The sequence below is a fragment of the Oncorhynchus tshawytscha genome, linkage group LG01 (assembly GCF_018296145.1).
Source record: "Oncorhynchus tshawytscha isolate Ot180627B linkage group LG01, Otsh_v2.0, whole genome shotgun sequence".
Taxonomy (NCBI): domain Eukaryota; kingdom Metazoa; phylum Chordata; class Actinopteri; order Salmoniformes; family Salmonidae; genus Oncorhynchus; species Oncorhynchus tshawytscha.
In genome coordinates, this window is record NC_056429.1 from 57,756,836 (window position 1) to 57,770,844 (window position 14,009).

A 14,009-nucleotide genomic window follows, 5' to 3' on the forward strand; every position below is an offset into this window, starting at 1 on the left:
AACCTTTAAACAGGTTAACTTTCACAAGACCGCATGGTGGCCCGACGGAGCTCTAGTGGAGAGGGTCGAGAGCTTCAAGTTCTGCGGTGTCCACATCACCAAGGATCTATCAAGTCCACACACACCAACACAGTCATGATGAGGGCACGACAACACCTCTTCCCCCTCAGGAGGTTGAAAGGATTTGTTATGGGACCTCAGATCCTCAAAACATTCTACAGCTACACCTTTGAGAGCATCTTGACTGGCTGCATCACCGATTGCTATGGCAACTGCTTGCCATCCGACCGCAAGGCGCTACAGAGGGTAGTGCTACGGCCCAGTACATCACTGGGGCCAAGCTCCCTGCCATTCAGGACCTTTATACCAGTGATGAATAGTACTTAAGTAGAAATACTTTAAAGTACTACTTAAGTGTATTTTTTAGTATCTGTACATTCCTTTACTATTTCTATTTTTGACAACTTTTACTTTTCCTCCACTTCATTCCTAAAGAAAATATGTACTTTGTACTCCATACATTATCCATGACAGCCAAAAGTACTCGTTACATTTAAAATACTCAGGCAGGACAGCAATTCATGCATCTACTGTATCAGGTCCTATTCATGCATCTATCAATATAACGCTTTGTCATCCCTACAGCCTCTTATCTGGCGGACTCACTAAACACAACTAGTGTGTTGGTAAATTATGTCAGAGTGTTGGAATATGCCCCTGTCTGTCCATAAAAAATAAAAAAAAATAAAAAATTGCGCGGCCTTGTTTGCTTTAATGTTAGGAATTTGATCTATAGAATTTACTTTTACTTTGTAGTTTTACTCAAGTATGACAAATTAGTACTTTTTCCACCACTGCTCTATACAAGGCAGTGTCAGGGGAAGGTCCAAAAAATTGTCAAACCACCCAAGTCATAGGCTGTTCTCTCTGCTACCGCAACAAGTCCGGAAACAACCGGACACTGAACAGCTTCTAACCCCAAGCCATGAGACTCCTAAATAGTTACCCAGACTATCCTCTTTCAGACTTTTTGCAGAAACTCTTTTGACTCATCACACAAGCTGCTGCTACTGTTTATTATCTGTCAAGTTATATGTACTGTATCTACATCAATTACCCCGTACCCCCATACATCACCTCGGAACTGGTATCCCATGTACAACACCAGTCAAAAGTCTGGACACACCTACTCATTCAAGGGTTTTTCTTTATATATACTATTTTCTACATTGTAGAATAATAGTGAAGACATCAAAACTATGAAATAACACATATGGATCATGTAGTAACCAAAAAAGTGTTAAAAACCTATTTGATATTCTTCAAAGTAGCCATCCTTTGCCTTGATGGCAGCTTTGCACACTCTTGGCATTTCTCAACCACATTCATGAGGAATGCTTTTCCAACAGTCTTGAAGGAGTTCCCACATATGCTGAGCACTTGGTGGCTGCTTTTCTTTCACTCTGCGGACCAACTCATCCTAAACCATCTCAATTGGGTTGAGGTCGGTGGATTGTGGAGGCCAAGTCATCTGATGCAGCACTCCATCACTCTCCTTGGTCAAATAGCCGTTACACAGCCTGGAGGTGTGTTTTGGGTCAATGTCCTGTTGAAAAACAAATTATTATTATTAAGCGCAAACCAGATGCGATGGCGTTTCGCTGCAGAATGCTGTGGTAGCCATACTGGTTAAGTGTGCCTTAAATTCTAAATACATCACAGACAGTGTCACCAGCAAAGCACCCCCACACCAACTCACCACCACACATGCAGAGATCATCCGTTCACCTGCTTCGCGTCTCACAAAGACACGGCGGATGGATAAAAAAATCTCAAATATTATTTGTTTCTTGGCCAAACAAATTTTTTCTTCTTATTGGTGTCCTTTAGTAGTGGTTTCTCTGCAGCAATTCGACCATGAAGGCTTGATTCATGCAGTCTCCTCTGAACAGTTGATGTTGAGATGTGTCTGTTACTTGAACTCTGTGAAGCATTTATTTGGGCTCCAATCTGAGGTGTAGTTAACTCAAATGAACTTATCCTCTGCAGCAGAGGTAACTCTGGGTCTTCCTTTCCTCATGAGAGCCAGTTTCATTATAGCGCTTGATGGTTTTTGCTAGCGCACTTGAAGAAACTTTCAAAGGTCTTGAAATGTTCCGGATTTGTTCATTGTTTTATTTTAACTTTATTTAACTAGGCAAGTCAGTTAAGAACAAATTCTAATTTTCAATGACGGCCTAGAAACAGTGGGTTAACTGCCTTGTTCAGGGGCAGAACCACAGATTTTTACCTTGTCAGCTCAGGGATTTGATCTTGCAACCTTTCGGTTACTAGTCCAACGCTCTAAGCACTAGGCTACCTGCCGCCCGGATTGACTGACCTTCATGTCTTAAAGTAATGATGGACTGTCGTTTATCTTTGCTTATTTGAGCTGTTCTTGCCATAATATGGACTTGGTCTTTTACCAAATAGTGCTATCTTCAGTATACCACCCCTACCTTGTCACAACACAACTGATTGGCTGAAACGCATTAAGAAGGAACGAAATTCCACAAATGTATTTTTAACAAGGTACACATGTTAATTCCAGTTTACCTCATGAAGCTGTCATCAAGGCAAAGGGTGGCTACTTTGAAAAATCTCAAATCTCAAATATACTTGTATTTGTTTAACACTTTTTTGGTTACTACATGAGTCCATATGTGTTATTTCATCGTTTTGATGTCTTCACTATTATTCTACAATGTAGAAAATAGTAAAAATAAAGAAAAACCCTTGAAGGTGTGTCCAAACTTTTGACTGGTACTGTATATAGCCAAGTTATCGTTACTCATTATGTATTTATTATTTCTTCTATTGTTAATAGTTTTAGTTATCTATTATTTCTCTATTTTCTATCTCTATGCATTGTTGGGAAGTGCCCGTAAGTAAGCATTTCACTGTTAATGTGCGAAGCATGTGACGAGAACCATTTGATTGAATTGAAGCCCAAGTACTACATCTATGTTTTTATTTTGATCAATAGCAGAGTTACACTACAGCGGTAGGCCTACAGTAGCTTTGTTGTTGGCATAATGTAGACAACACAAATGTTGCCATGTTGTCTGATCCTAATCTTCACCCTATTGGAACTCATCTCTTTATGTTTCAATCTTGAATATCATACAGATACAATTAAAAAACAAATTGTACATGTCTTTGGTTGGTCATGTTCAGTTGCTTTCACAATTAGCTTTACATCTCAAGGACAGAGGTAACGCTGAAGTCCTAGACGAATAGGACTTTGACACTTAGTGCACTTCTTATGAGCTCTTTACAAAACAAGCAGAAACACGAGCATTTCTGTAGACTCGCTTACTGTGAAATCTGAAACTTTACTAAGAAATGTACTTGACAAACTTGACAATATAAGTATGTATGTTTGCATTTTTCTGTTATGTCAAAGCTTTGCCGTGAACCACATATGTTCTCTTTTTAATTGAAAAGGTGAACTAATATTACCGACTGAGGTGTTAACTATTCTGCTTTCTGTGAAAGCCACAACATCAGCGGAACTACTTGAACATGTTTGAGACTACTTGAGACCACTATACAAAGGTCAAAGAAAACAACCTCCCTGCAACAATGGGTGCATTTTATTACAACGTAATTAATGTCATTGTGTGATCAAGGTCAGAAAGGCAAATTATTATAGAAACATAATCGATCTTATCACCAGAATGGTTATAAATTGTTGATGGAAAACAAAGGACATGAGATTGAATCTATGATGAATTATTCAAGTTATTTAGGGAACATGTTTTAGCCCCTGATGTTAGACTTTTTAAACATTGAAGTATAAAATCTCACTTTAGCCAGTTAGAGTTGTTGTAAAAACAGAAACATTCAGAGACACACTTAATACTATAAACATTGACAGGCGTAATCACAAACCCCAGTGAAAGAGTCTTACTGCCACTTAACTAATTAAACATTGTGGTCGAAGGGGAAAAATAGGAATTAAGGCCGTCAACACGGGCCGTTCCCTTCCCAATGACACCTAATTAAAACTTGATGAACGTCTGTGCCTGCGATATCAAAGTTCCTCCTGCAACCTCTCCACGTCATTCATTCAACAGCACTTAGCTGCCAGTTTCATCCCAGCCTCTCTCTTGCTCTTCTCTTTCACAGATTCCATAATGCCCAACTCACTCAACACCAAAAAAGGACGTCTTGAACTAAATTACACGTTAATTACAATTGCTGGTAGACATGGTAAATAAACAGGCCTGGAAGTGTACAAGTGCGGGGTGACAGGGGTTCTGACACGTCAGATTTGGCAGTCTTAATTGTAAGTTTCGGCCTCACCATCATCAGTCCCGTCTTCTTTTCTCCCCTCTTTTCCCTCCTATCGGGGAAGACAGTGATTACCCCTGTGCCGACGCGCTGCATAATGGTATCAGCGCAGACAGAGAAGTGAATTAAATTGTATCTGCAGCCGTACGGAAGCCTTGATGAGGGGGCAGATGCCTTTGTGGTGTTATCATTATAGTACAATGGTCATGTTGTCATCAACCTTGCCATCGTCAATTGAAAAGACATGATTGTGTGTTGGGGGCTTTTTTTCTCTCCCTCTGTAGCCCCGGTGTTTCGTCGTGAATAGGAGCAATTTTCTAAGAGCTATGAAATCACGTAATAGGTCCTAATATGCAGCTGCTTGGCATAGCAAGGCAGCCTCTTAAAGTGGAAGTCAAACACAATATGTGTTTTTTGACTGGAGAAACACTGGATGTATGAGCAAAGGCCACATTTATTCAGATAAAAATCCCTCAACTGTAACGATTACAAAGAACTATTTCAAATATCTTCGATATTTTTCTCAAATTCCAGAGATCAAAATCACTGGCTTGAGTGATGCATTTTTTTGGTTTTAAGAAAAACTGTCCCTGCAAAATAACACAGAAACACATTGTATTTCGAGCACATTTGTATGTGTATGTGAAAAAGGAAAAGGAAAAGCCACAAGGAGAAGTGGCAGAGATGCCTTAGGTGTCATTTTGCATTCTGAACACTAACATCTACAAAAGAGAATCCAGTTAGTGTATGTTTCTCTATTAAACTAAAGATGAATACATTTTGCATTGACAAAAGGGGCAGCAAGAGTAAATATCTCTGTGCTAGGGCGTGCTTTTTACCAAAGGTAAACGTCAAACATACACAGTTCATAGCGAGTCCAGGTTTCAAAGGTCACAGCAGCAGAGATTGTGTGGTTGATAGTTGGCATAGTTGGCAGAGAATGCTATCAGTAAACACTACACAACAGAACTGAATGTGTTAACAGTCACAACATTCCCTCCTATACAATCACGGACTAGTTTCCAATATGATGCAAATGTTGCCAGGGGGGAAAACAATATTAGTCTGATATGTAAGAGTATCATGTTAATACTAGCTCAATCATCTTTGTCAATCATTTTTTAAGATGATGTTAAGATCTCTTGCTGCCGGCATCCGTCGACACTGATACAACCAAAAGCACAAAAGAGAACAAAAAACACTGACAATATCTCTTTTTCATTTTCATTAGTGACCTACTTTCACTGAGCCAGTCAATGCAAGATCAGACTCCACTTAAACTCAACCTGAGTTAGATATTCAGAGGGAGAGAAGCTGAGGTCATGAGGATGATGGGCTATGTAATAAAGCTTCCCAATATGAATGAACCTTATGTGAACCTTAACAAGTGCTATATAAACTGCTGCCGTATGGCTTTAAAGTGAAATGAGAAAAGCAATATCATCCAAAGTCAGACTACATTGATGGTCCTAAGGCACAATGCATACACTCTTAGAAAAAAAAGGTGACTTATGGGTTCGTCAGATGTCCCCATAGGAGAACCCTTTGAATAACCCTTTTTGGCTGCAGGTAGAAAGAACCCTTTTGGTTCCAGGTAGAACCCTTTCGATAGAGGGTTCTACATGGAATCCAAAAGGGTTCTAACTGGAGGCAAAAAGGGCTCTACCTGGAAGCAAAAAGGATTCGCCTATGGGAACAGCCGAAGTATTGTGGAAGTATTTCAGTATTTTATTTATTTTTTATAATTGAGGATAACTCTGACTTACATGTAACATAATCAGCATTGGTTGCTTAGTAGGTACCCTACTGTGAGGCACTGTGCAGTCATATTTCAATCTACACACCAGGTCAAGTACTATTTCCTTTAAGTACTATTTCCTTTAGGGTACAACATTCAGGTCACATGTACTTACTCAACACTGCTGCTCTAACACATCATGCTGGCTAGCACCCTACCCCCAAACTCATCCTCTCTCTGAATGCAGTGATTCATTTTTGCTGGGATTTCACACTCATAAAACATATAATAAAAAGTAATAATAAAATAAGCAGTAGGCTGTGTAAGTGCAATTTCATAGTTAAAGTACAAGCGTTAAAGTGCAGAATTGCATTCGGAATAAAATTATACTTGGCCCTATTTTTGTTTTTACCTTAGGTAGTTTGTACATGCAGCCAGAGAGGAGGAGCTGGAATTTGGGGTTGAGTGGGTGAATAATGGGGTGAATAATGTGCATTCACCGTGTTCCAAATAGGTGATTCAGAGGGCACCTCAGACAGACTACATTGACATCATACGTTCAGTTGGGGTAAAAATATTTCAAAGTAGTAGCTAGTATGTATGTGTATATATACAATATAATTAATAAAATATTTAACCAGTCGCCTTCCTCAATTTAAGGAGATGATGACGCAATCTTTGCAAGATGGAGGGAATCTGAATTCATTGGTCCTCAACGCAAGACTCAGTAATTTCATTCAGGGTAAGTGGAGTTAGCCTACCACGGAGCAGGTTAGTTCTGAAAGATGTGGAATGTTGTCCCACTCCTCTTCAATGGCTGTGCGAAGTTGCCGGATATTGGTGGGAATTGGAACACGCTGATGTACACATCAATCCAGAGCATCCCAAACATGCTCAATGGGTCTACTGAGTATGCAGGCCATGGAAAAACAGGGACATTTTCAGCTTCCAGGAATTGTGTACAGAACCTTGCGAAATGGGGCCATGCATTATCCTGCTGAAACATGAGTTGATGGCGGTGGATGAACGGCACGACAATGCCTCAGGATCTAATCACGGTTTCTCTGTGCATTCAAATTGCCATCAATAAAATGCAATTGTGTTCGTTGTCCGTAGATTATGCCTACACATACCATAACTGCACCACCACAAAGCACTCACAATGTTGACATCAGCAAACCGCTCACCGACTGGATGCCATACAGTTGAAATAGGGATTCATCTGTGAAAAGCAGACTTCAGCAGCGTGCCAGTATCCATCGAAGGTGAATATTTGCCCACTGAAGTCAGTTACAACATCGAACTGTAGTCAGGTCAAGACCCTGGTGAAGATCACAAGCAGGCAGATGAGAATCCCTGAGATGATTTCTGACAGTTTGTGGAGAAATTCTTTGGTTGTGCAAACCCAGTTTCATCAGCTGTCCGGGTGGCTGGTCTCAGACGATCCAGCAGGTGAAAAAGCTGGAGGTCCTGGGCTAGCGTGGTTACAGGTTGTCTGCTGTTGTGAGGCTGGTAGGATCTGGTTTATGGTAAAGAAATTAACATTAAATTCTCTGGCAACAGATCTGGTGGTCATTCCTGTAGTCAGCATGCCAATTGCACGCTCCCTCAAAACATCTGTGGCATTGTGTTGTGGGACAAAACTGGATATTTTGGAGTGGCCTATTATTGTCCCCAGCGCAAGGGGCACCTGTGTAATGATCATTCTGTTTAATCAGCTACTTGATATGCCACACCTGTCAGGTGGAATGATCATCTTGTCAAATGAGAAATACTCACTAAAAGGGATGTAAACAAATTTGTGCACAAAATTTGAGATAAGCTTTTTGTGCGCAAAAATGTAGGGGATCTTTAATTTCAGCTCTATGAAACATTAGACTAACACTTTACATATTGCGTTTATATTTTTGTTCAGTATAGTTTTATTTGATTTAGTTCCTCTTGGGTCACTATTGCAAGAAATTCTAAAATTAGTCGTGAGTAGGCTACACATTACTGGCACGTGCAACAGGAAATTGATACCTTGAGACACCTGTGCCAGAGATAATGTATATAATGTTGAGATGGTCTCATCTCCGCAATGGGAGTCATTTCCCCCAAACACAGTAAGGCAGGTGTTCTGCTTATAGCTGTATTTCCACAGGGACAGATTTTAATGGGAGTGGACCCTCTTGCAAGGCCTCCTCCTTTCTGCCTATGTACACGACTCACCTTTGGTCATATTTTACAACCTCAGGTCTGATCTAGGATACAAGTGCATGTTTTTGTTAATTTGGGAATATATTACGGTCTATGACTCAGACACTTAATATAAAAAAATATTATTTGAGTTTGGATTTCGATTTGACTTTTTTGCTGACAGTCACTACTAAGCCCTACTACAAGTGCGCGAGACCCATCGACCTTAAAAGGGTCAATCTGCTGTTGCTATATCCATTTTGGGATTCTTAAATTCATATATACCCATTGATTCTTGAAAGGTATGACTTATAAATGTCTCACGAGCTTCGTTAATTGGTCTTAACCCATCACATGTGTAAACAAACACCGTATAGCCTCAACGTGGTTTAGACTATAATTGCATTATGATGGATGGACAGCCCGCCCTTGCAACCATAGCTCCATCTATGAATTTGACAGTGGTCTAAGCTATTTACCAAATCAGTGGCAGGGTAGTGGCTGTTTGAGCTGCAGATTGCCCCTTTAAATAACATTGATTTTGTATGCAATGTCAGGTGGGATTATAAACATGTCATATCCTTCATAGTTCTAATAGAATTTATTTATGGACAGGAAAACAGAAGAGCCATAACAGAGATGAATTCGGCAAACGAACAAGAGAATTAACAACGAAACAGGGGAATGTTTAGTATTATTTTTTACAGCGCATACATATAGCAATAACAAACCATGTAAACAATCATCTTTCAATAGTAATTGGAGGCCAATAAATAAGCAATTACAGTCTACAAAGTTCGACATCTACAATATAAATCAATTTCAAGAAGCCCAAAAATTTGTCCAATATCGAAACCCTTACCTGAAGCCTATACAAGTAAACATTTAAGTACCAATGAGGTTCAGTGTAATATATTAAACTATGTCATGTCACTTTCAGACCTCCTGGGTGTTTGATGAAGTCCTACAATTTGACAGTAATTGCCCACCATCTGAAATAAGTGATTGAAGTGCTATCTTCAGGGTGACAGTAACAAACATATTGGACAAATTTAAACCATTGAAATGTGAAAGAGAACACACAACTTCCTTTGAGATCTAAATGTATAGGATGTTTTACCTTCTTGGAAAGTTTCATTTACTTTAGGTGGGGACAACATTCAAGGAACAAAATCCAACAGTAACATATCCCAATAAATAACAGGATCATTCTTTGATTTAAGGGTAAGCTTAAATCTCTAAATAAAATGAGATAATGAGACACAATCCATACGGGGTTCTGGACTCAGATACAGTACAATACATTACAGAGGGAGCTGAGATTACTGCTCTGATCTCTGAGTTGAGGGGCGCTCAGTGACGAGCTGCAGACTCCCTGGGGTAGAACTCAGCCAGGGTGCTCTGGGGAATCCGCTTCAGCATTTCTTTGGGAAAGATTCGGAGCAGCTGCCAGCCAATGTCCAGGGTCTCATACACAGTCCTGTTGTCGTAAGGGCCTGAGGGGTGAGGTTACATCGTTTTAGATATTGAATGCTATGACATTTGACAATATTCCATGTGATGACCAATTGCAAATTTAATATTTTACTCAGAGGTTTTATTAAGAGTATGAATACAACAATATTCCCCAGTGATATTTTTCAGAACACTTGTGGGTGCCATGGTCAACGTCAGGTCATCGAGCTTAATATGTCTTAAATGCCGCCGCCCCTCCAACAATACATCACAGCTTACTCTGTCGGAAAGAGATCATTTATAGGCTAGATATTAAGTCAATAATCATATTGTGTCATAACAGGATTACAAGCATTAGGTCCCTGTGAAACAGCCTACAATTGTGCAATCCCTTCTTTGTAATCTCATTATCTGAAGGACAAGACTGAACGGCAGGCACTTGTTTTTCGGCCAAAAGACGGCCCCATTTGTCTGTTTCAGCTGAGAGGGAAGACGCAAAAGTCTGACATGATACTTGCATTTCATATTACTACTATGGAGCGAGGTTTTCCATTTGAGGTTTTAATTCACGTCAGTAGACTCAATACTAATGACATTCTCATTTTAATGGATCACATTAGGCTTTGACTCATGTTAAAAAAAGGAATTCAGGCTCACTATACACTAGGCTGGATAGATTTGCTCACAAATCCTTCCTTTAGCAATCTCATCAATCCAAGGCCAAGTGTGAGAATAGGTTTGGCATAATGCTTTGACGACATGCACACATTATGAATGTCACCAAGGTGCTGAGGGAAAAAAATACATCTATATATCTGACATGAAGTTTGCCATTGGTTTTTGTTTCCCTCTGCTGATAAAAATTATCATGCCTGAAGGCATTGAAAATGTACCTTTACTAACAAAGACCTGAAGGAAAGAAGAATAAACAACATGCAGCATTCATAGGTCCTTTGCTAGAGCCAAGAGCTGGCAGATCTCAGTCAAATATATTTCAAAACCCAGCGATACAACATTTTATGATAATATCGGCAATTAATGACATGCAAAACAAAATGGTTTATTAAGAAACATCTAACAAACCTTAAATAGCTGAAATGTGATTCAACATGCAAACAAAATATTGTATTATTGGATTACAATAATACTACAATATTTTTCAGTCATTGGGCAAAATCAATCTCCATTATAATATCACACTTGAATGATGCCGCTATGCAGGCAGAATTTTGGGGTAATAAGGTCAAAGACCTCAGGCAACACATGATCAGTCAATGCTTTAAAGGAATTAGTTGAATAAAGGTAAGACAAACATAAGATACAGGAGAAGCCATGGTGGCAAATGTATAATATGTAATGCAACATGTAAATAAAATCTCCAGACAAGATCTCTGAACAAGTGTGTCAATGACCTGGCCAAGCATAATGCCTCTCACTTAATGGTGTGAAAAGCCTGCCAAAACACCCATTCATTCTGTTACCAAATACTGGACCCCGGGAGAATGACATGCCACCGTTTTCACCCTTTGATTTAAATTATGCCATACAACTAGATTTTTACTAGGCATGCTCTCTGGTTGTGGTGCTACGGTCATAAGTTGAGTCTCATCTGTCTCACCCTGAGCGATGAAGTTCTTCTCAAACTTCTGCAGGAATTCCAGGTAGAGCAGATCATCGGAGGTGAGGGCCTCCTCTCCCACCACGGCCTTCATGGCCTGCACGTCCTTACCAATGGCATAGCAGGCATACTGAGGTGGACAAAGGCATGGGAAAAGAGGTAGATCAAGACATGGAGATTCAAATCAAATTCTATGTCACATAAGCCAAATACAACAGACCTTACGTGAAATGCTTACTAATAAGCCCTTAACCAACAATGCAGTTAAGAAATATATTTACTAAATAAACTGAAATACACAAAAACAAAATAACAATAACGAGGCTATATACAGGGGGTACCGGTACAGAGTCAACGTGCGGGGGTACAGGTTAGTCGAGGTAATATGTACATGTAGGTAAGGGTAAAGTGACTGTGCATAGATCATAACAGAGTCAATGCAAATAGTCTGGGTAGCCATTTGACTAGATGTTCAGGAGTCTTATGGCTTGGGAGAAAAGCTGTTAAGAAGCCTCTTGGACCTAGACTTGGCGCTCCGGTAGCTCTTGCCGTGCTGTAGCAGAGAGAACAGTCTATGACGACTAGGGTGGCTTGAGTCTGATAATTTTTAGGGCCTTCCTCTGACACCGCCTGGTATAGAGGTCCTGGATGGCAGGAAGCTTGGCCCCAGTGCTGTACTGGGCCGTACGCACTACCCTCTGTAGCGCCTTGTGATCGGGGGCCAAGCAGTTGCCATACCAGGCGGCGATGCAACCAGTCAGGATGCTCTCGATGGTGCAGCTGTAGAACTTTGGGGATCTGAGGACCCATGCCAAATCTTTTCAGTCCCCTGAGGGGAATAGGTTTTGTCGTGCACTCATCACAACTGTCTTGGTGTGGTTGGACCATGATAGTTTCTTGGTGATGTGGACACCAAGGAACTTGAAGCTCTCAACCTGCTCTACTACAGCCCCGTCGATGAGAATGGGGGTGTGCTTGGCCCTCCTTTTGCTGTAGTCCACGATCATCTCCTTTGTCTTGGTCACATTGAGGGAGAGGTTGTTGCCAGGTCTCTGACCTCCTCCCTATAGGCGGTCTCATCGTTGTTGGTGATCAGGCCTACCACTGTTGTGTCGTCGGCAAACTTAATAGTGGTGTTGGAGTTGTGCTTGGCCTCACAGTCATGGGTGAACAGGGAGTACAGGAGGGGACTAAGCACACGCCCCTGAGGGCCCCCCCGTGGTGAGGATCAGCATGGCAGATGTGTTGCTGCTTACCCTTACGACCTGGGGGTGGCCCATCAGGAAGTTCAGGATCCAGTTGCAGAGGGAGGTGTTTAGTCCCAAGGTCCTTAGCTTAGTGATGAGCTTTGAGGGCACTATGGTGTTGAATGCTAAGCTGTAGTCAATGAACAGCATTCTCATGTAGGTGTTCCTTTTGTCCAGGTAGGAAAGGGCAGTGTTGAGTGGAATAGAGATTGCGTCATCTGTGGATCTGTTGGGGCTGTATGCCAACTGGAGTGGGTCTAGGGTTTCTGGGATGATGGTGTTGATGTGAGCCATTGAGAGAGAAGCATGGAGGGAGGTCAGTGAATTAAAGGTGCTGTATGCAACAAACGCTTAATGTGTATTGTAGTTCATTAGAAATTAGGCTTCGTTATAGAAGATCTTGACAACTACCAACTGATTGGAGACATCAGCATGGTCTTTACGGGTCATTCCTTCACCGATGGCAGACTTCATCAATCGAGACAGCGAGGGCAGCACATTGATGGGTGGGTAAATCTGAAAGGAAAGCATGAAATAATAGAATAATAATAGTCAATTCAATGTTCAACAAAGTAGTAGTAAACAAATGATCATTGGGCAACAATTGGACAATTGTCAGGAGAGAGAACTATAGTACTCAAGATAGACTCCTCAATAGTCAGGTACAAAGGGTGGGTTTGAGCCATATGAGAATACATGTCTATCATCAGTGAGTATGTCTGTACCTGTCTGTTGTGCAGCTGTCTGTCCACATAGACCTGTCCCTCAGTGATGTACCCTGTGAGATCAGGAATGGGGTGGGTGATATCTGGAAAACACAGTTAACATGGAGGTCAACATCAAGAGATAATATCCAGGGTTCAAGTCACGATAAATCAAGTGGCCTTTGAATGTACAGTAAAGCGAGCGTATGTTTGATAAAGCATGCACTGAGCACGCTCGTAATTCACTGTTCCCAAAATAAATGTCAATGAACCAGGCATACACTTTAAAATGTCTACAATTTAAGAGTAGAATGCCTATAGATACTGAAATACAGATCTAATGTAAAGTTTACAGCATTTCTCAGTTTAAGGACAATGAGTGTTTTGATCCACATCTTGGGAGGATAGTGCTCAAAAATATGCTCGCTCAAATTCTCTTTGACGTTAAAAGTGGGGGGACTCCCATTCAAATACAGATTGGAGGCCCATCAAGAGGTTACTATAGTAACGGCAAGCAACAATTTGTTCCCTGTCAAAAAAAAAGAAAGAACGCAGTTCTTCGGAGACAAAACCGGAGAATAAACAAAACATTTTTTATTTAACCTTTATTTAACTAAGCAAGTCAGTTACATTGACGGCCTACACCGGCCAAACCCGGACAACGCTGGGCCAATATTGCTAATGTGACAAGTAAATAAATAAAAAGAATACATTATATAAATACATTATTTCCT

At 40.7% G+C, this 14,009-nt stretch overlaps 1 protein-coding gene across 2 annotated transcripts in view; it reads right to left on the reverse strand.

Annotated features, from left to right (window-relative positions):
• Positions 1-8,833: 8,833 nt before the first annotated feature.
• The window catches only part of LOC112254045 (V-type proton ATPase subunit B, brain isoform), a 55,611-nt gene continuing 50,435 nt past the window's right edge, over positions 8,834-14,009 (reverse strand). For both annotated transcript variants that reach the window (XM_024426268.1, XM_024426275.1), the window contains 4 exons: positions 13,297-13,379; positions 12,983-13,087; positions 11,325-11,454; positions 8,834-9,747 (listed from right to left, as the gene is read on the reverse strand). In XM_024426268.1, coding sequence (XP_024282036.1) covers positions 9,605-9,747; positions 11,325-11,454; positions 12,983-13,087; positions 13,297-13,379 — 461 coding nt within the window. In that variant the 3' untranslated portion in view covers positions 8,834-9,604. The remainder of the gene's footprint in view (positions 9,748-11,324; positions 11,455-12,982; positions 13,088-13,296; positions 13,380-14,009) is intronic.